Genomic DNA, 21,327 nt, shown 5'->3' with positions numbered 1-21,327 from the left:
GTGTAGCTCCCCCTTGATCCGCGCAAGGATCAAGTGCTCTCTACGGGTTGATTCTTCGACACTCCGTCGCGGCGAATCACCCAAAGCCGCTCACAACTTGAGTTGGGTCACCCACAAGCTCCGCCGGGTGAACACCAAACTCCCAATCACCACCAAGCCGTCTAGGTGATGGCGATCACTAAGAGTAACAAGCACGAACTCTCACTTGACCACGCGAAGCCTAATGAGAAGATGGATGCACACTTTGCTACTCTTGATTTGCTAGTGAGGCTACTCTCTTGGATTCTTAAATCACAAACACCTCACTAGGACCTTGCTCTTCTTGGCACTCACAAACGTGTTTCTCAGCTGTTGGAATGAGCAAAAGATGCTCCACTCATGAGTGGAGCTTCTATTTATAAGCCAGCCTGAAAAACGAACCGTTATGAGCTTCTGCGGGATGACCGGACGCTCCGGTCGTGATGACCAGACGCTCCGGTCAGTTCAACCCGCAAACCAGTTTTCAAGTGATGACCGGACGCTGTTAGGGTCCGGTCAGTACTGACCGGACGCGTCCGGTCGCTCTTAGATGCTTACTGTAAACGACCGGACACTGGATACACAGGGTCCGGTCACACTGACCAGACGGGTCCGGTCACTCTTTTCCAAGTCTGGACCCTTACTGGAGTCGACCGGACGCTGGCCCTCAGCGTCCGGTCACATGACCTCCCAGCGTCCGGTCACACCAGACTTGATCCCCTTGGTCAAATGAACTGACCGGACCCTATGGCCAGCGTCCGGTCGCACCGGAGCCAGCGTCCGGTCAGTGTTTGACCCTCCATTCACTTCCAACTTTCGAACATATGTGAATGAAGTTTGCTCCAAAAGATCTTAGGCATTTATAGGAGCTACCTAGAGCTAGTTTTAACAAGTGTGCACCACACCTAACTCACTAGACTTAACTAGGTCAAGCTACCTGTTCATACCCCTCTTCATAATACGGCCAAAGGAAAAAACAAAGTCCTAAACTACTCTAAGTGTCTCTCCAACTCCAATTGACACTTAGAACTAGTTATCCTTAACCTTGTCGTCCAACCTTTGAAAACCGAAATGATTTCCATCATAGGGGCATGACAACCTCGATTGCCCAATCGATCTCTATTACCATGACCTAACTTAATTGTCTCTGCAAAACACACGTTAGTCATAGTAATCTTGTATTGACATTAATCACCGAAATCCAACTAGGGGCCTAGATGCTTTCAATGTGGACATACCTCTGTTATTAATTCACCCATGCTTGCAGAATTAATACTGCTACCTGTGGTCTTGTTCGATTCAGAGAGAAAAATAAAGTACTAACATGTACTTTATTATAAATACATAAGTAAGCTAATATCTTAGCTCGTTTCTATTTGCAACTTCTAGATAATGGGCTCTAGGAAGGAGAAAATTAGAAAATTCATACAGATGGAAGAAGATGATGATGATGAATTGTTCCTGCAATACTTGAATGGCTGAATGAAGAGAAGAGGCTAGAGTATACCTCCGAGTATACTGGTGCTAAGAAGGTGAAGGAAGTTCTGGAGGGGCACGAGAATTGGTGTAAATTTGAGTTTCGTATGGAGACATGAATATTTAAGGAGACATGTAACTATCTTAGGTGTGAGGGTCTATTGCGTGACACACGAGGTGTTACCGTTGAGAAGCAGCTAGGCATGTTTATGTATATGATTTCACACAATGCTAGCAATGATAGACTGAAGAAAGCATTTCAGCATAGTGGTGAAACTATCCACAGGCACATAAGGGCAATTTTCAATATCATTCCCACTCCCACCTATAGATTTCTGAAGCTTCCTACTTCCAACCAAACTCACCCCAAGATCTCTATGGATCCTAGATTTTGGCCCTTTTTTCAGGTGAGGCATAACATTAGACCTTACTGTCTCTTCAACATTTTGCTCTGCTTTTAAGTTTCATTTTTTTACAGAATTGTATTGGTACTATCGATGGCACACATGTGCCTATCATGATTGCAGAAGAGAAAGCCCTCCCATATAGGAATAGGAAAGGCACACTATCTCAGAATGTCATGGTAGCATGTGACTTCAACTTGAACTTCACATTTATCTCTTGTGGGTGGGAAGGGTCTGCTTCAGATGCTAGAGTTCTTCGATCAGCTATTTCCAAGGGTTTCCAAGTTCTTAAGGGAAAGTTTTATCTTGTGGATGGTGGGTATGCAAATGCACCACAATTCCTTGCGCCTTATCGAGGAGTTAGATATCACATTGCTGAGTTTCGGCGATGCTCATCTCGAAGAAGAGAATATGCTGATCACAAAGAGCTTTTCAATCATCGTCATGCACTTCTTAGAAACCATATTAAGAGGGCTATTGGGATTCTTAAGAAAAGGTTTCAAATTCTAAAAGTGGGAACACATCATCCCATAGAATCTCAAATAAAAATTCCAACAGCAGTCGTTGTATTTCATAACATAATTAGATGTCTAAATGGTGACGAGAATTGGCTAGATCACCAACCTACTTATATACCAGAATCTGATCATGTTGATCTGCCACGAGGAGATGATAATCATCAAAATGATGTGCAGTCGTTGAATTTACAAGACCATGCTGCAAACATGCTAAGAGATCAGATTGCCATGCAAATGTGGGAACGCTACAATCAAAATCGTGCTTAGGAAGTAGCAGTCAAGTCGTAGAGCATGAAGATTATTTTGTAGTGTGTTATGTAATAAATGTTGAACATGCCAATATGCTATTGTATAAGATATTTATGTTTATGACTTCCTATCTATGTGAGTTATGTTATATGTCGCCAAACTATTACAGTTGTGTTTGAATGTTATTTTTTGTAAACTCTAGCTATGACTAAAGGACAAAGCTCAAGAGCATCATGAAGCTTTAATTATGAGAAAGGACTTCTTGATGTACTTCAAGAATACAATCATGAAAGGTTTAAGGGCCAAAATGGTTGGTCACCTAAAGGATGGAGAAGTATCATAAAGCATTTCAATAAGAAGTTTCCATCCGCTTGATTTTTGAAGGCACGGATTCAAGACAAGGAGAAGGACATTAAAGGAAACTACAAGGCCATTCGGGGCAGGGATTAAGATAAGTGGGGTTGGCTGGAATGATTCTTTGTGCATGATCAATGCTTTACCAGACAAATGGAAGAAACTTATTGATGTATGTTGTAAGATCATTTCACTTGCTAGATAATTTAGCTTGTTACTATGCTGCTAACTTTAGTTTGCATTTGCCAGGATCATTCAAGGCTTAAGAAGTTTCAAGCAAAAGCATTTCCTTTGTATCACGAGTGTGAGAAAGTATATGAAGGTAAACTTTTTATTCAGCTACTAATGCAGATAGCTTTTTTACCTGTCCTACAATAGTGTTCAGTATTTAGATTTTTGAGCTACTAGCATGTGTTTTAAGATAGCTTTTTGTTAGACTACTGCAGCTGTGCAACTGTCCTGCAGATAGTTTTTTTGAACTATTGAAATAAACTTTTTATTTCAATATGTGTTCTGTATAGTAGTAGCTTTCCTGCTACTACTATCCTTTTCTACTAATATTTTTGGGACATTCATGTGACTTGAGTTTATTTATCCACATGAAACAAGAAGCATTGCAACAGGTGAATTAAATTTGACATCAACAGAGCCACTTGAGTTGCACCCACCGTCTTCCACTCAACATGTCAACGCCACTGACATAGATGCTCCAGATAGCAGCATGAACCCTTTCTCTGCAAGTATGGATGATCATAGGGCATCAAGTGAACCTATAGACCTCACTGGAGCAGAACCAGCTTCCTCTGCTTGTTCGGGACAAAAGGGATCGGGAAGTGGGAAAAAGAGAAGCATTGCTGAAGTTCTACAAGGCTATTTGGACCACAAGATAAAGCAAAGCAAAACTTTTGTGGAATCACTAGATGAAACAAGTAAATGTGACTATTCTATCAAGAAGTGTATGGATCTTCTGGAATCCATGGAAGAGCTCTCAGATGAAGAGAAGGCGCAAGCAATAAGCGTCATGAAGTGTGTGGTGAACAGAGAAATTTTTATCAACTTCACAAACCCGAGAGTTCGCCTATTGTGGATTAAGGGTGAGATAGCTCCAAAGGTGAGTTTACTGTTCTTGTGACTACCTACCTTACTAGTACTACACCTTGGTAAGAAGTTTACGGTACTCTGAGAAGTACATGGTCTTGTAGAATTTATTTATGAAATCTGATCTTCTGCTAGTGCCTAGTGCTGCAATTGACTGTTAGAGTTTCTGTGAGTTTTATAGTGCCTTTGACTAAAACTGAAAACCCAAATGCCTAATTTTATAGTATTCTGTAAAGCAGGAAGCTTTTCATTAATTTGGTTGTACAAGCAAAGTTTCTAATCTAGTGTGCATGTAGAAGAATGATACTTTTGACTATATGATAAAAAAGTTATCCTTTGCAAATCCTTGTTCTCGAGGCATGAAACTTGCCAATAAAAACGAGCATCTAAATTAGCTTCAGTCTAGGTTTACATTGCACTATTTTATAAATATTACATTGCATCGACTAATAGTGATTTTTCTCCATCCAATTGCAGGGCTGATTCTATATGCTCTAGCTTGTTGATGCTAGTTGTGAGGGATAGATTGTAGTGCAGTCATGCCGAGACAGTTGTTAATTCTCTCTGATTATGCAGTAAGAATAATGTAATATGCACTTTTGTCATAAACCTGTGGACTCTTGTGTAAGATCGAAGTTCATCTGTTTGTTTACCTTATGAGATGAATAATGTGTGCTTTGAATTAGTGTAATTGATCTTCTTTTATCCAATTCGTGTATCATACTATTGAAAAATTATCCATGGCACTGATTTTCAATTTTTCAATCGCATTTTTGAAATCTTCATTTTTTTCTGATTTTTGAATATCGTTTGCCTGGCCAGGATTTGTATCCGTTGGTTCTCAAATGGTGGCCGATAATTTTTCCCCATGGGAATTCCGTCTCCCGGGGGGCAGGTGCAGTGGAGAATTCCCTAGACGACTCAAATCCACGTGGTTTTGGAGACCCTACGTCCAAAGGAGCCATAGGGGATAAAGAAAAACACGGCTGGACGCGCGGTGCCACCGACACGTGGGTCCGCCTGCCAACTGTCCTCTTCCGCCGCTTTTGACACGTCACACGCGGGCGCAGGCAGGAGAGAACCTCCTCCAAAATCAACTCCCCCCTCCCAGCTCGTCTGCCTCCTCTGGAGATTGGAGAAAGGATCAGGGGGCGCGGAAGCTTCCAGGTTCCAGCCCTCGCAGCAGCAATGGCGGGGTGGTGCGAGGAGGCGGTGGCGCTGCTGCTGCGGCGCCCCGCGTTGGCGGAGATGGCCGTCGACGTGCTGCTCTGCGCGGTGCCGATCTGGGCCGCCATCATGATCGGTCTCGTCGTCGGCTGGTCCTGGCGCCCGCGCTGGACGGGGCTGCTCTTCCTCGGCCTCCGCAGCCGCCTCCGCATCCTCTGGATCTGGGTGCCGCCGGGCCTCGGGGCCCGGAGGCTCTGGCTCGCCTTCACCGCGCTCTCCGCCTGCTCCGTCGCGCCCAGGCTCCTCTCCTCCGCATTCTGCCGCCGCCGCCACAGAGGCAAGCACCAGGACAAGGCCTCCCACGAGGATCGTGCCTCCGCGGCCCCGGACGGCGGAGGTTGCGCCGACGGCAGGTCAGCGTCTGCGTCTAGGGGTTCAATCTATTTTCTGTTGTGGCTGGCGGGGTTGGCCGGGGTAGGTGGCAGAAATGCAGCGCCTGTCAGTCTTGCCAAAGTGTCTCTCTTGGAGACTAGGTGTCTTTCAGTTCGGAATTGAATTGGTGATCTTGAGATTCATCAGGGGTGACCCTGTCCTTGTGCTGAAGGCGGTTTAGGAGATTTGATTTTTTTTTCCCCGACTCATGAAAATTACTCTATTTCAGCTGACTTGATGAACTGACACATGTCCATAGGGTTTGCGCGTTTGTGTTTTGAATTGGTGACATAGAGTGACGTTAGGAACTTGTGGCAGTAGATGCACCACTTAGGCCCTGTTCGCTCGTCTTACGAGCCGTGACGTTAGGAACTTGTGGCAGTAGATGCACCACTTAGGCCCTGTTCGCTCGTCTTACGAGCCGTACTGTTTCAGCGAAGGAACATGGTTTTTCTCTTACAACAAATCAGCAAACAGTACTTTCAGCCATGGCTTTTCAGCGAAGCGAACAGGGCCTATTAATCTTTTAGACACAAGAGTGCACCACAATTTTCCTATATTCTTTCTGCAGTGAAACTTAGTTCAATATTTCTGACCGGCAGGACAATTTTTGAGGGCAAGCATGATACTGTCACTGAGAAGGACCTAGAACATCTGCTGCAACTTTTAGATAACAAGGAAAGCTGGGATACGGCTTGGCAGAATTTGATGGAGCGTACAACCTCCAACATGACCTACAAGGCCTGGTGGCGTGAACCTGAGGTTAGTCTTTCCAGTGGATTGTGAAAAGAGAATTAAATGCTAATAATATATGTTGTGGACTCCTTCATAGGCAGACAGTATCGGCGCAAGGCCAGGCGCGCCACTAGTGGCTGAGGCGCCTCTATCTGTTTTAGAAAGCAATAAATCAGGAGGAATTATAGGATCGGGGTCTTGGTTTGTTAGGGAAGGTTTGTTAGGGAAGCACCTGAACTATAAAGGTCGCTGAGGAATAATGCAATTGGCATCGAAGAAGAATAGAACTCTACCGTGCAGGTGGGGTTCCTCTTCGACGGTGGCTGCGCGCGCTTCTGCCGCTGCCGCCGGCGACATCCCCACTGCACCTTTGCCTCGCTATCCCCTCCGTTCCAATTCTCAGTCCAGCCTACTCCTCCAATCTCCTCTGCGTACTCCACGGCGGCAACGCCGTATCAATTTGGTATCGGAGACCATCTACGGTGCATCGACCTCTCCGTCCGGCACCTCCTCTGTTCCTGCGGCCATGGACGAGAAGCTGGATCGCATCTTGGGTCAACTCACCACCATCACCAATCGACTCAACTCCCATGACTCCCGTCTTGCGCGCATGGAGGGCGGCAAAGCCGCTGCTTCTGGGAAGGGCGTCGACGGGGAGGATGCCGACGCGGACGACACGGACCAGGAGCTCCACCGTGACCGCGCCTGGGCGGACTTCCGCGAGCGCGCCCTCCGCGATTGCGACCCCTTCGGTCCGAGCGGCCGCACCTTCGACCACGACTTCTACGGCCGAGGTGGGCGCGGCTTCGATGACCGGGACGCACACGACTTCGGCGGCCGCGGCGGCCGTTTTTCCGACGGCCCTGGCGACCGCGGGTATGCAGACCGCGGCGGGCGCGGGTACTCCGAGGACCGCGGGTACGACGATCGAGCCGGACGCCGCTACACCGACAACCGCGCCTACGACGAGCGCGATTTCCGCGGCTTCGGTCGATTCGGCGGCGGCGGCCGCGAGTCAGGACGCGCGGGCCGCGGTTATGGACGCGGCGGGCGCGACTACGATCGGGACTACGACCGTTTCATCGACCGTCACCGCGAACCTCACCGTCCGCCCAAAATTCCATTCCCCACCTTCGACGGTGAGTCTGATCCGCTGACCTGGCTCAACAAATGCGACAACTTCTTCCGTGGCCATCAGGTTCCCGAAGATGAGAAGGTGTGGATGGCATCGTTGTACCTCAACGGCACCGCGGCGGACTGGTACTACCAGATGGAGCGTGACTTCGGCTTGGTGCCGTGGCCACGCTTCGTCGACTTCGTCAACCTCCGCTTCGGGCCACCAATCCGCACCAATTCGATGGCTGAGATCAAGGCGCTGGTCCGCACGGGTACTGTGGAGGCATACTCGCGCCAGTTCCAGGCCCTGCTCGCGCGCTGCACCGACCTCGCCCCGTGGACGGTGATCGACCTTTACACTGGAGGGTTGGGTCAACCGCTCGCGCACGACGTCGAGATGCAGTACCCCGTCGACCTCCAGAAGGCCATGAGCCTCGCGCGGGCGTTTGAGCAGCGTCACGTGGAGTCCTCTGCTGTCAACAGTTCGACGGCACCGAAGGGCTCCGGCCGCCGCACGATCGCGTCGGCCTCCTCCAACGTCGCCCCGGGTGGCCCTCCGCCAGAGGGCAAGCCGGAGGGCCCTCGGTCACGCTTCCGCCGTCTTACACCGGCGGAGATGCAGGAGAAACGCCGAAACGGGCAGTGCTACTTCTGCCCGGAACCCTATAGCAAGGAGCACCAGTGCGCCGCCAAGGGCGTCTTCCTCATGGACTTGGCGGATGACGACGAAGACCCCCCTCAGCGACATCAACGACCTGGAGATCTCTCTCCACGCCCTGACTGGCCTCAAGGCCGCGGAATCAATGTTGTTGCAGGTCACAGTGGGCGGGGCACAGCTGCGGGCGCTGGTGGACACGGGCTCCACGCACACGTTCATCCACTCCGCGCTTGCACAGCGCCTGGGACTCACCGTCACGCCGAGAGCTGGCCTCAACGTCATGGTGGCCAATGGTGATCGAGTACGCAGCCCCGGCGTCTGCCTGGCTACTCCGGTCACCATCAGCGGCGAGGCGTTCTCCATCGACTGCTTCGCCCTCGACTTGGGCGGCTTCGACCTGGTCCTTGGCGTCCAGTGGCTCCGGACGCTGGGACCCATCGTTTGGGACTTCAACGCCCTCGCGATGTCCTTCTGGTACAACGGTCGCTCCCACCACTGGACCGGTGTCCACAGCCGGGGATTGGCCGCTCGCGCCATAGCTGATCCCCGTGCTGTCCTGGAGGACCTCCTCCAGTCCTACAATGACATCTTCGAGGAGCCTCGTGGTCTGCCCCCGCAGCGCCGCCATGACCACAGGATCCACCTCTTGCCCAACACTCCACCGGTGGCGGTGCGGCCGTATCGATACCCGCAGCTCTTGAAGGATGAGATCGAACGGCAGTGCGAGGACATGCTCGGCCAAGGGATCATCAGGGAGTCGACTTCACCATTCTCCTCCCCGGTGCTTCTGGTCCGCAAGCACGACGACACTTGGCGTTTCTGCGTCGACTACCGAGCCCTCAACGACGCCACCGTCAAGGACAAGTACCCGATCCCGGTGGTCGATGAGCTCCTGGATGAGCTGAAGGGTGCCCGCTTCTTCACCAAGATCGACCTTCGCAGCGGGTACCACCAGGTGCGCATGCATCCGGATGACATCGCCAAGACAGCCTTCCGGACACACCGTGGGCATTTTGAGTTCCTCGTCATGCCCTTCGGCCTCACCAACGCGCCTGCTACTTTTCAAGCACTCATGAATGACATCTTGAAGCCATATATCCGCCGCTTTGTGCTTGTATTTTTTGATGATATTTTGATCTACAGCCACTCATGGGCTGAGCACTTACAACATGTCAAGCTTGCGCTGCAGCAGCTGCGTGACCATCATCTCTACGCCAAGCGCTCTAAATGCTCCTTCGGCGAGCCTTCAGTGGCCTACCTCGGTCACATTATCAACGCCGAGGGAGTCGCCATGGATACTGACAAGGTTGCTGCGGTGGAGGCATGGCCAACACCCCGCTCGGTTCGAGCACTGCGCGGGTTTCTCGGCCTTACCGGTTACTACCGGAAGTTCATCGCCGGGTACGGCGGTGTGGCAGCACCGCTGACCGCCCTCCTCAAGCGCGAGGCCTTCACCTGGACAGCTGAGGCTGAGGCGGCCTTCCTCACTCTCAAGTCGGCGCTGGTCACGGCACCCCTCCTTCAGCTGCCCGACTTCACCAAGCGGTTCGTGGTGGACTGCGATGCGTCAGGTGCTAGCTTTGGCGCTGTGCTGCACCAAGGAGACGGTGCCATCGCCTTCTTCAGCCGCCCGGTTGCTCCTCATCATGCCAAGCTACCAGCCTATGAACGTGAACTCATAGGGCTGGTCAAGGCAGTCCGTCATTGGCGGCCTTACCTCTGGGGTCGCGCGTTCACCGTCCGCACTGACCACTGGAGCCTCAAGTTCCTCCTCGACCAGCGCCTGACGACGATTCCTCAGCATACATGGGTCTCCAAGCTGTTCGGGTACGACCTCACGGTCGAATACCGCGCAGGGAGGCTCAACACCGTCGCCGACGCGTTGTCCCGCCGTGACGAGGGGGCGGCGCTGCTGACCCTGTCCGGACCGCTCTTCACCGACTATGACACCCTGCGGCAGGAACTGCGGGAGGACGCTGCGGCTAAAGACTTGTGCCACCAGCTGGCTGCTGGCACAGCGCCGGAAGGGTGGCAGCTGGTGGACGGGCTGCTGCTGTACAACAGCCGTGTCTTCGTTCCAGAGGGCTCCAGCCTGTGGCCACAACTCCTTCGTAATGCCCATGAGGCTGGACATGAAGGTGCACAAAAGACTCTCCACCGTCTGCGTGCCTCCTTCTACCACAGCCGGCTCCATCAGATGGTCCGGAACTTCGTCCGGGGCTGCCCCGTCTGTCAGCGCAACAAGACGGAGCATCTCCATCCGGCTGGTCTGCTGCAGCCCCTTCCCGTGCCCACCTCTATCTGGAGCGACATCGCAATGGACTTCGTCGAAGGCTTCCCAAGGGTTGGCGGCAAGTCGGTCATCTTGACCATTGTTGATCGCTTCTCCAAGATGGCTCATTTCGTCGCCTTGAGCCATCCGTACTCTGCACAGTCCGTTGCCCGGGCTTTCTTCGACAACATCGTCCGGCTGTACGGCTTCCCGTGCTCAATCGTTAGTGACCGTGACACGGTCTTCACCAGCCACTTCTGGGAGGAATTGTTCAAGTTGGCTGGTGTCAAGCTCCTGCGCAGCTCGGCCTTCCATCCTCAGACGGATGGCCAATCAGAGGTCACTAACCGGATCATCGTCATGTACCTGCGGTGCTTAGCGGGGGATCGTCCTCGCTCGTGGCTTCAGTGGCTGCCCTGGGCGGAATTCTGCTTCAACACCTCCTACCAGTCCGCCCTTCGGTCCACGCCGTTTGAGGTGGTCTATGGCCGGGCACCACCAACTTTGATGTCCTACACTCCAGGAACAGCTCGTGTCGCGGCTGTGGGTCGCCAGCTCCAGGACCGTGACACGTTCTTGACCGAGATCAGGGAGCGCCTCATCCTTGCTCAGGACACCATGCGGGAGCACCACAACAAGAAGCGTCGCGATGTGGAGTTTGCTGTTGGCGAATGGGTTCTGCTCCGCCTTCATCAGCGCACTGCGGTGGGAATTACAGCGGCATCTCCTTCCAAGCTTGCGGCCCGCTATTTTGGTCCATATCAGGTGGTCGAGCGACTGGGCGCGGTTGCTTACCGCCTGCAGCTACCCCCGAAGGCCCGCATCCATGATGTCTTTCATGTGGCTCTGCTGAAGAAATTCGTGGGAGTTCCTCCAGCCGCACCCATGCCTCTGCCTGCCATCTTCAGGGGCCGTGTGGTTCCAACCCCGACTAAAGTGGTTCGGGCTCGTCTCAACCGCGGCCGCTGGGAACTCCTGGTGCAATGGGAGGGACTTCCTGCCGCTGATGCTACCTGGGAGCCTATCGCCGATTTCAAGGAGCGCTATCCTACATTTCAGCTCGAGGACGAGCTGTTTGTTGGGGAGGAGGGAAATGTTGTGGACTCCTTCATAGGCAGACAGTATCGGCGCAAAGCCAGGCGCGCCACTAGTGGCTGAGGCGCCTCTATCTGTTTTAGAAAGCAATAAATCAGGAGGAATTATACCACTGCACCTTTGCCTCGCTATCCCCTCCGTTCCAATTCTCAGTCCAGCCTACTCCTCCAATCTCCTCTGCGTACTCCACGGCGGCAACGCCGTATCATATAGGATATTATAAATGGTACTGCTACCACGATTGAGAGGTGGTGTATAACATATTAATGTCTGAATGCAATTCTGGGTGTTAAATTAAAATGGCAAAGGACTAGAATTTTGATTTTTGAAAGTCCATTCTTGTCAGTTCCCCTCATGGTGGTATACTATCATTTCGTTGGCCAGTGGATTACACACGATGTGTCCGTTGAAGTGTTTACTGTACTCTTTGTTAGATTCTAGCATTTTCTTTACTGAATCTACATAATCTGAAATTAAACAGACTAAGAAATAGAAATGAGAGGTGGTAATATTATCCTTTTCAACTGAAACAGGAATCCTGAGACTCTATTGTTTGATTACCTTTTTTTTGTTAATTAATCTACATAAATTGGCATGAACAAGTAGAAAATTGCAGTAAGTTTTGTATCACAACTAAATGTTTTACCATAATATCTTTGTATACGTGTCCTGAGTTTATCTTAAATGTATTTATTAGGAGGGACCTATAATGTACTGTAGCCGCACTATTTTTGAGGATGCTACTCCTGAACTGGTTAGAGATTTCTTCTGGGATGGTGATTTTCGTCTCAAGTGGGATCCCATGCTTGCATACTCCATAACTTTGGATGAGTTCCCTCAGAATGGAGCAACAATTGTCCACTGGATAAAAAAGTGTCCATCTTCTGTTGTTCCGTGTGTATCTTCAAGTTAAACTCTCCATTCCAACATGTTATTTGTTTTCCAGTTCCCATTCTTTTGCAGTGACCGTGAATACATCTTTGGAGGACGCATATGGGAATCCGGGAAGACTTACTATTGTGTTACAAAGGTATGTGTACATAGTATTTTATTGACAGATACTTTTACTCTTATAATGTTATGCTCCCTCCATTATCTGCAAAAAAAGATTCATATAATTTTATACCTGACGAAGATGAAACATTTTGTCCCCTTTCCATTTTCCTGCTCAATGGTTACGCTTTACTTTTGGCCTTGTACCTACTGAAATTTATGTTCCTTTTCTACCCCTTTTTTTCTCCAAGCTGTTGCTTACTTTTTATTTAATATAGCATTCTTGTTTCGCACTTCTCTGCTGTTTGAACTTAGTCTGCAGAAATTTTTCAGAAGCGGGGTTGTAATTGACCTGGACTAATATAAATGCTTGTTTTCCAAAAGAGTGATAATTTTCAAGGTTATTTTGCCATCCACAAAACAGCAACATAAAAGTATCGACTACTCAGATAGTAAACCGTTTTATTATCTGCCTGCATGATGTGTTGAAGTTACCTATCGGTGTCTTTTAAAATTGAACTGCTTGCATAATTTCATCAGCATCTTTTAAGTTTCATGGGATATCAGGTTATGAGGTTTCTAGGTCTAGGAGGAGATGAACATACTCATCAGCATCTTTAAGTTTTATGGGATATCAGGTTATGAGGTTTCTAGGTCTAGGAGGAGATGAACATACTCCTAGATTAATAGCTATGTTTCTATGGACTTGTATCACATGAAGAGAACATTACACTGGGTCATTTACTATTGATATTAGCTGATTGAAGCACATCTTAGTATTTGAAGATGGATTTAACTGATGAGAGTAAAGATTGAACCAACATACTGCAAACATTTTTTCTAGCTACTATTGTTAAACTCTCACACACATCTTGCTGAGAAATCAAACTCAGGTTTAGAGCAACATGCTGCCTTGTCTGGCATGTTTGCGAAATATGGATAAGTTTCACAGGGATTTCAATACATTAATATTGCTGTCTGTAGAAAGTGTTTGCCTACATCCTACGTAAGTTGTGCATATATCTGAGCGCTCAGCAACCTCCATTTGGCAGGCTGTTCCATATCCATCATTGCCCAAGAAAGAAAAACCGAGGCGTGTGGAGCTGTACTTCTCAAGTTGGCGTATTAGAGCTGGTAACTCTTTTTCTTAGTATCATTGTGGTGTCTTGAGCTGTGTTTTTTCTAAACATGAAAGGTTTGCAGTCAGGCATGGACACAAATGCTTAGACCTTTGACGCTATAATCATATTGTTTGTGTGTGAAATGCAGTTCAGTCGCCTAAACATGTGGGTCAGCAATCTGCGTGTGAAGTAACTTTGGTTCACTATGAGGACATGGGCATACCAAAAGATGTTGCGAGGGTTGCTGTCCGTCACGGCATGTGGGGTGCTGTGAAGAAACTTCAGTCTGGATTCAGAGCGTATCAGCAAATGAGAGGCACAGAAAACACCCTGTCACACAGCACCATCATGGCTCGAGTGACCACCAAGATATCCATCACGGATTCAAATGGTCCGCTGGATCATGACCTCTCTGTCACAGATGAAACCAGTGACGAGGATGACAGGTCCCAAGCAGTTCAGCATGGTTTCGACTGGAAGTGGGTGGTGGTTGGTGGTGCGGTGGCTGCGGTTTGTGTGCTCAACACCGGACTGGTGGGCAAGGTCCTGTTGCTTGGAGCAGCGAGAAGGCAGGCAAAGAAGTGATGTGACTATGTGAGGAGCAACCTTCCAGCCTCTGCAGAAGAAGGCATTCACACAGGCTGCAGCTGCAACCGTGCAGGCGAACATGACGAGAAAATAGGTGGGGTCTGACAGATAATTGCAATGCGTAATTTTAGGTCGTGCTCTTACACAGTAGATATTAGCATGCTTGTTACTTTGTTAGCATAACAGATTCCGCTGTATCAGGAATCCGCTGGCTAGCTCAGCTCGGCTCGTTGTATTTTCTGAACAAGCCAAGTTAGAAGTTTTATTTAGGCCTTGTTTAGTTGGAGGAATTTGGATTTTGGGGCTACTGTAGCACGTTCGTTTTTATTTGGTAAATAGTGTTCAAAAATGGACTAATTAGGCTTAAAACGTTCGTCTCGCAATTTCCCACCAAACTGTGCAATTAGTTTTTCTTTTCGTCTACATTTAATGCTCCATGCACAGGCCGTAAACATTCGATGTGACAGATACTGTAGTAACTTTTTGGAAGTTGGGGTGGAACTAAACAAGGCCTTAGCTGTTAAGAGACAACTAGCTGGCGGGCCGAACGAGCCAGGGCAATCAGCAGGCCGGGAGCCCAACTCCACTTGGTCTAGCGCCACAGTCCAATTTCAGTCGGCCTGAGTCCCCGACTCGGTGACTCCGTTTGTTTGTCTCCCACCTGGACGATCTCTCTCTCTTAAAAAAAAAAAAAACAGGACGATCTCTGGCGCCAGCACACGGGCGACGCTCCTTGCGCTGGCAACGGTGAGCCTAGACATGGATTTATGCTGCCATTTGCTTGGATTGAAGATTAACAAACTTTGTTTTTTAATTTCAATCTCGTACGAGTCAAGCTGGTTTGATATCCAGCACTAACTAGGCTGCCTATTTATCCTTTGCCTACTCGATCAAGTACTTAATAAGGATGCAAGTACATTGTTGGTCCATAAACCAGCCTATAGAGTAGGTTGTTTTAAGGAGACTGTTTGCGAATCCACATTTACAGTGGTCCATACGCGTGCACCAACTCTTTTACATCCTCGCATACTGCAAGCAATCAACTTCACTGGTGCCATCATTGTTGACGTTCAACTGACGCCCTGTTGTTACGGGTAACATCAAATAGTAGGGAATATGGCAAGTAGTAGCCTTGTTTGGGTCCATTAAAATTAGCATGCTAAGTTTTAGCAAAGCAATCTCTACATTGCTAATTTTTGCTAGAACTTAGCATATGTCTGTTTTGATTGTCTCTTTCTTATTCTTGGTTGTTACTCCTCTGTCTTGAAATATGAAGGATCCGAGTTTGTCTTAACTTATAAACTATGCTAAGTTTCATTGGATTTATAAACAAAAGTATTAACATCATCACATCAAAGGTGTAGATTATGAAAATATATTTCATAATGTACCTAGCACTACTAACAAAAGATTAGTCTCAGCTTGTTTTAGCTTATTCTCTCTCACAGAACACTATTGAATTAGCTGAAATCAGCCGGCTTTTCCACCAGCGGAACAGGGTGTTTGATTTTAGGAGATAGACCTCCTGTTTAACGGAGACAGGTACTTTTATGTGCCGCCTATATGAATGACCAGGCCCCTAGACAAACATCCACCTCTATATAACAGAGGCACTGTTACTCCCATTGTAGTAGTCCAACGATGCTAATTTGATGTCATAAATACTATTCTTTTTTCCTATATATACTTGGTTAAACTTAGCATTGTTTGATGTAGGACAAATTGAGATCCCTTATATTTTAGGATGAAGTAAGTATTAGCAAGCTGGATCTAACTGTTTATTATTATTATTTATTATTATTGATCAGATTCCCAAGACACAACGAATGACTAACAATTTGACTGCATCCATTTAAAAAAGAACCTTTCATAATATATAACTAGTTTGATTTGGAACAATCTTTATATATGTACTTCTTTAAAATTTTATATTGGAAAACCATATTGTTATCCTAGTAGATTTATATTTAGGATGAGAGTAGATCTTAACAAAAAAAACATTTTAGTGTGCACTTATGTTAGGCTTGTTTTCATATGAAAAAAGACTTCAAGAATAAATTTTGGACTTTAATTCCTATTACAATATAGTATCAGTTGCTACAACTTTGTACACCAAATGTGCATATAATTTTACTAACACTTGATCAATACTCACTAATTTAATATTTATATAACCAAAAGTAGCCTAAAAGTGAGAGGAGGGAGTACCTGAACAAAGATTAGAGCTTTGATTACTATGCAGATTGCATGGGTAATTTTCTAAAGCTTGCAAAAGGGTAAACATATGGGACAAGGAAATCTTTGGTGCATCGTGGGCTTTGTTTCTCTTTGTCTCATCCCTTGTACGAAGCAAGAAAAGGAAGCATCCTCAGACTCAGCTAGCGTGCCATCCCAAGCCCTAGGCCAGGTCACCGCGATTAAGATGTGTCCGGCAGTACCAGACACAAGATCAGGAAGCCAACGCATGTCTGAAATTTTGCGTTACCTTGGTTGCTGAACCATACTACTCGACTAGGAAAAAAAAAGAACAGCCAGTGCTTTTTTGTTTCTTACTGGAATAGGCTCTGAATACTCAGAGAGAGAGAGAGAGAGAGAGAGAGCGCCTTGATGGTAGACCCCAAACCAACTAACGGGATGTAACAAAGGTTGACTAAATTACCCTTGGTGCAGCTGGAAATTAATTCACCAGTAAATTCTCATCTACACTACAACCGAACCGATCGAAGTTGGATCTTGTTGCCCCAGCATGTTCGTTTGGCCGTGGCTTGTCGTAAATAATCGTAAATTTCCAGCTGGAACAGTATTTTTTTCCTACACAAACCAGTCAGCAGTACTTTTTCACGAATCAGCAACGATACGAACCAGCCAACCGAACAGGCTGTAGCAGCTCTGAGTTCTACGTCCAGAGAGCGCCGATGATTAATTATCCTCTCTTTAGGCAACCACAAAGACAGTCATATCATCAGTCACTGGCAGTGGTAGTGCACGTATCTGTCACCATAGCAGATTCCGTGGTATCAATGAACTGCTAGCTTATAGTATCAATTAAAGATTTTGCAGTGCTCAAATTTTTTTGTACATGAGAAAATTCTTCCTTTATGTGACAGTGTAGTGGGTGATGACTTTGTAATTCCCTGTCTCCCTCGGAATACAGGAATTAATCGCACAATAATCAGTACCGAATCCCCATTCTCCACACGATTAGAAAGAAAAAAAAACTCAGCATTTCAAAGGAGGCTTTGTCATGGTGGAAGTTTGGATTTAGAAAAGGAGGTATGTACTTTGAAAAGAACCTATCGCACTGTTGTCAATTGTTTGGTTAATCTTTTCGTAATGATGGTGTTGTTGTTGCTCTCGCTGCCGCTGTACAACACTGTCTATTGTTCCCTCCGCACTGTTGTATTTGTCAGCAATCAACCTCACACTCACTAGTTGCCGTCGTTGTTCACATTCGCTAACGGTCGAGGTAAGGGTAATACTCGGAATCATTGTGCGTCGAGGAACATCTAATTTGTTTGCTCACATGGATTATACCATCTCCATTCGAAATTATAAGACGTTTTGGCTTTTTTAAATACTTAGGTGTTGCTATGCACTCTAGATACATTAGAAAAGCAATATATCTAAAAAGACAAAATATTTTATAATTTAGAATGTAGACTAAGCTATCCGCATTGCCTAACTGTTGCTGCTTCCTTTAGAAAATAACAGTGACTTGGATACCACAAAGCACGTCAATGGCAGGTTTGAAAAACAGCGTGATAGCCTTACATAATTGGAACATGGATATCATTTTCGTGTTCCACTTCCACTACACTTGCATTTTTTTAGATAATGGAAAAACATCCGGCTTCATCCTCTCAAAGGAGGAATTAGACCCCAATTATTACAAAGTTCACCACTTAAAACAGTCTCACATAACTGAGAAGACTAGAAAAAAGATTAAAACTCAAGTCTAACGGTAAAGGGCCATCCATGAGAAGCACAAAAAAAAAAAAAACTCATCACTATAGACTCCAGCTCGCGACAGGCATGTACAATGCAGTTTTTTTTTTCTCATGCTGACGCTGTAATTGTGCCCAGAAGCGTAGCCAATGTGTCCCCTGAATAGAACTTGTAAAAATGTTTTAGGCTGAGATTTATAAAAAATTATGTCATTTCTTTATAGCCATATAGACCAACAAAAAGCGGCTGCACCAGTCAGTAGCGATGAATTATATTGATTTCCGCCTTGTTGGGTTATGATGCAAGTTTCGATATCTCTAGGCTATTAAGCTGAGCCAAAACTTATCCATTAGATCAGATTAGATCAAATAAGCATGAAAAATAGAACTAAATTGAGCTAAGGTGGCGGTGTGGTGATTGAGAACCACCACTGGATACCCACTTGCTCCCTAACTACGTGGAACACTATAGTTCAAACAGAAAGTAATAAATAAACAAACAAAAATCACTCAGGTTAACCAAGGCCTATGTTTGTCAGTTTGTCCAATTCGAGCTATCATTGTCCCTACTCCCTACTCCCTACTCCCTCCATACCGCAAAGAATGTAATCCAAAGACTAGACATGGAAACCAATAACAGTGTAGAGTTACAAAAATACCCCTATAAAAGCTGCTACATGGTCGTGCATGAACGGAGCTCAAGATAGGATCTGTGCAATTGATTTTTTTATGCATGCGTGCAGTAGTCTGTGGTCGTGTACAGGTGAGATAGATGGACGTGAGCTTTGAGCTGATTTTTTTCAATCAAGTGGGCCCCACCTCATCTCTATAAGGTGCAGTTTTTTGGGACAATTTTTGAATTCCAGAGTTGCGGTTTTTCTAGGGCGGAGCGAGTAGACTTCAAGAGGTACCACTAGCCCACTATTGTCAAAAATAGATTTTTCTAGACGTCCCATCTTTTTCGAACAAATGGGCTCTGACTAAGTATGCCAAGTGGACCTAGGCCATGACCCACATCTAAAAATTGTCGTGAGTATTCCAAAGGCAAGTGGCTAAATGACCGCCTCTGAAAATACCTATTTCAAGAGGGTGACCGATTACACCAACTGATTCTGTAAATGATTTTAAAAAAAATGACCACTTAAGTTGCTCGTATCTGAACATGAGGCCGACTATAACATCACCATCTTCCCCAAGTTATTCCATTCAGACAAGGGATGTCTGAAGGACCAGCTTCTTTGATGGCCGAAAAAACCCGCAAACATACAAAGGAGGGGGAGGGGGTGTTTGTTTGATCTTCGCATTGTCTCTAGATAGTAAGAATATGACATTCTTATGTTCTTTGTAGAGTTTGCATCAAAATTTATGGCTAATTAGTTAGTGTTTATGAACCAGAGCGGCCATGGTATTTTTTACGACTGTTTAGCCATCAAATTATCTAAAACTTTATGTGTGGTTATATTTTATTTGAGCATATTCATTCTCCCATTACATAACTTCAATCTGTTGTTTTTTTGTTTACACGAGGTTCGTTGTGAATAATGGGGTTCTTTTTTTGATCTAGCTAGTGCTAGATCTGGATTTGCAAAGAGAGAAAAATAATATGAATTCATTTTATTTTTGTCATAAATTGATATGGACATATATTATAATTATTAGAAGCCTAAGTTTTTGTCCATCTTATAAAATAATTTTCCGTATACTAATGTTTGTATTTAGTTAAATTATAATTTTCTCAATTAATCAAGTAATATATGAGTTTGTTATAGCCATCTCAATTTATCATTTGTCATAGACATATTGTTGTCATTATTAGAAGCCCAAGATTTTGTTCATCTTATTTCAAAAAACTATTTCATATAGCAATGTTTCATTTAGTTAAGTTGTTGGGTTAATTAATTATGTGAGTTCCTTATTGGGATATTGTCATTACTATATTAAATTATTACTTCTCATAGACATATCGTAGACATAGTTAGAAGCCCATGTTTTCATTTATCTTATTTTTAATCATTTTTTTTGCATATATTAATGTTTTTAATGAAATTTATGAGTCACTTTATTGGGCCAATATCGTTATTGGGTGAATTTACTAAAGATGCCCTTCCTTTTTTAACATAAAAGTTGGTGTTTTATCAATTCTATAATTAAATTTAACAAGTGTCGGTACAGAAAGTGACCAACTAGTAAATATTTGTAGTTTTGCTGTACGTTATGATCGGAGGTGGCCTAGCACTCAATGACACATGATTTATACTAGTTCAGGCAACGTGCCCTACGTCCAGTCGGGGTCGGTCGGTGACTTTATTCCTGAGCCTAGGTGCTCAAAGTCTGTAGTGGGGGTACAAACGAGAAGGAGGAAGAAGGGGGTGTACAAGAGGTTCGGTCGGCTCCGACCGGAAGGGTCGCGGTCGGAACTGGGTGGTCCTGCGGTTGGGAGCGTAGATGTCGATCTAGTGAGTCTAAGCTTGAAGAAGTCGATCTCTCCCTCCTTGGAGGGAGCGCATCCCCTTTTATAGATGAAGAGGATGGCTTTACATGTGAGGGAGGGAGAGTACATATATTTCTAAGCCTTGCTGCCTACGATGATGTAAACTGGATAATGGTTGACGCCCCAATACTGTCGATGTCGCTGTAGGATGTCAGATGTGTACGGAAGGTCGAGCTATCTTCTTCAGGAAGGATGATGCCGGTACCTGCAAAATACTTCTGGATGCCTAGTGGCATATGAGGAGCTGCGCTATGTTCACCCGGTATGGCAAATCCTGGAGCCCATACCGCAATCGGTGTCCAGAGACACCCAGAGGGGGCTTACCATATGGGAGTTTCTAGCGGCCCCAACAAAACTTTATGTCAGGGTGGCTGCAGAGCACTATTCCGTGCAGGGTATGGTCCCTGGTACAGTGGTTTTGACTTGTGAGCCATGCCTTGCCTTTCTCCACACGCCTTCTGGTTCTTTCCGAGCGGGGTGTCCCCGGTCGGATGGTCCCCATGTCGGTTCTGGCGCGCCAGTCGAAGAATAGCGATGAGCAGGGTTTTCTATGAACCCCGGTCAGAGACATGGGGTCGAGGTTGGAGGCGGTCCTCGG

At 46.4% G+C, this 21,327-nt stretch overlaps 2 protein-coding genes across 5 annotated transcripts; both read left to right on the top strand.

The window, feature by feature from the left end:
- Nucleotides 1–1,449: 1,449 nt before the first annotated feature.
- On the top strand, nucleotides 1,450–2,692 carry LOC136548105 (uncharacterized). The gene is made up of 3 exons (XM_066539743.1): nucleotides 1,450–1,475; nucleotides 1,643–1,901; nucleotides 1,973–2,692. The coding sequence occupies exons 1-3, from the start codon at nucleotides 1,450–1,452 to the stop codon at nucleotides 2,681–2,683; spliced, it is 996 nt and encodes a 331-aa protein (XP_066395840.1). The 3' UTR covers nucleotides 2,684–2,692.
- A 2,493-nt stretch (nucleotides 2,693–5,185) lies between these two features.
- On the top strand, nucleotides 5,186–14,960 carry LOC136549463 (uncharacterized). 4 transcript variants are annotated; one of them, XR_010781911.1, is made up of 7 exons: nucleotides 5,186–5,697; nucleotides 6,319–6,478; nucleotides 12,290–12,467; nucleotides 12,540–12,622; nucleotides 13,638–13,719; nucleotides 13,855–14,564; nucleotides 14,812–14,960. XR_010781911.1 is itself a non-coding variant. In XM_066540755.1 (6 exons), exons 1-6 carry the CDS (start codon nucleotides 5,306–5,308, stop codon nucleotides 14,289–14,291), a joined length of 1,212 nt encoding a protein of 403 aa, XP_066396852.1. In that variant the 5' UTR covers nucleotides 5,186–5,305; the 3' UTR covers nucleotides 14,292–14,642. The 4 variants fall into 4 exon arrangements, 3 of the variants coding, with proteins under 3 accessions (XP_066396852.1, XP_066396851.1, XP_066396853.1); XM_066540755.1 differs by lacking the exon at nucleotides 14,812–14,960 and having other exon boundaries at nucleotides 12,290–12,346; nucleotides 12,539–12,622; nucleotides 13,855–14,642; XM_066540754.1 differs by lacking the exon at nucleotides 14,812–14,960 and having other exon boundaries at nucleotides 13,855–14,642.
- The last annotated feature ends 6,367 nt before the right edge of the window (nucleotides 14,961–21,327 follow it).

The sequence above is a fragment of the Miscanthus floridulus genome, chromosome 4, assembly GCF_019320115.1.
Source record: "Miscanthus floridulus cultivar M001 chromosome 4, ASM1932011v1, whole genome shotgun sequence".
NCBI classification, from domain to species: domain Eukaryota; kingdom Viridiplantae; phylum Streptophyta; class Magnoliopsida; order Poales; family Poaceae; genus Miscanthus; species Miscanthus floridulus.
The sequence above is the reverse complement of the archived record's forward strand: the minus strand, read 5'-3'. Positions and strand labels throughout refer to the sequence as shown.

Excerpts from the sequence above, each read along its gene's own strand:
- LOC136548105 (XM_066539743.1), top strand. The coding sequence starts at position 1,450 with ATGGAAGAAGATGATGATGATGAATT. Across the intron at positions 1,476-1,642 it reads GAAGATGATGATGATGAATT|GTGTGAGGGTCTATTGCGTG; the intron begins GTTCCTGCAATA and ends TAACTATCTTAG. Across the intron at positions 1,902-1,972 it reads GATTTTGGCCCTTTTTTCAG|AATTGTATTGGTACTATCGA; the intron begins GTGAGGCATAAC and ends ATTTTTTTACAG.
- LOC136549463 (XM_066540754.1), top strand. The coding sequence starts at position 5,306 with ATGGCGGGGTGGTGCGAGGAGGCGGTGGCGCTGCTGCTGCGGCGCCCC. Across the intron at positions 5,698-6,318 it reads GGAGGTTGCGCCGACGGCAG|GACAATTTTTGAGGGCAAGC; the intron begins GTCAGCGTCTGC and ends TCTGACCGGCAG. Across the intron at positions 12,468-12,539 it reads TGTCCACTGGATAAAAAAGT|TCCCATTCTTTTGCAGTGAC; the intron begins GTCCATCTTCTG and ends TTGTTTTCCAGT.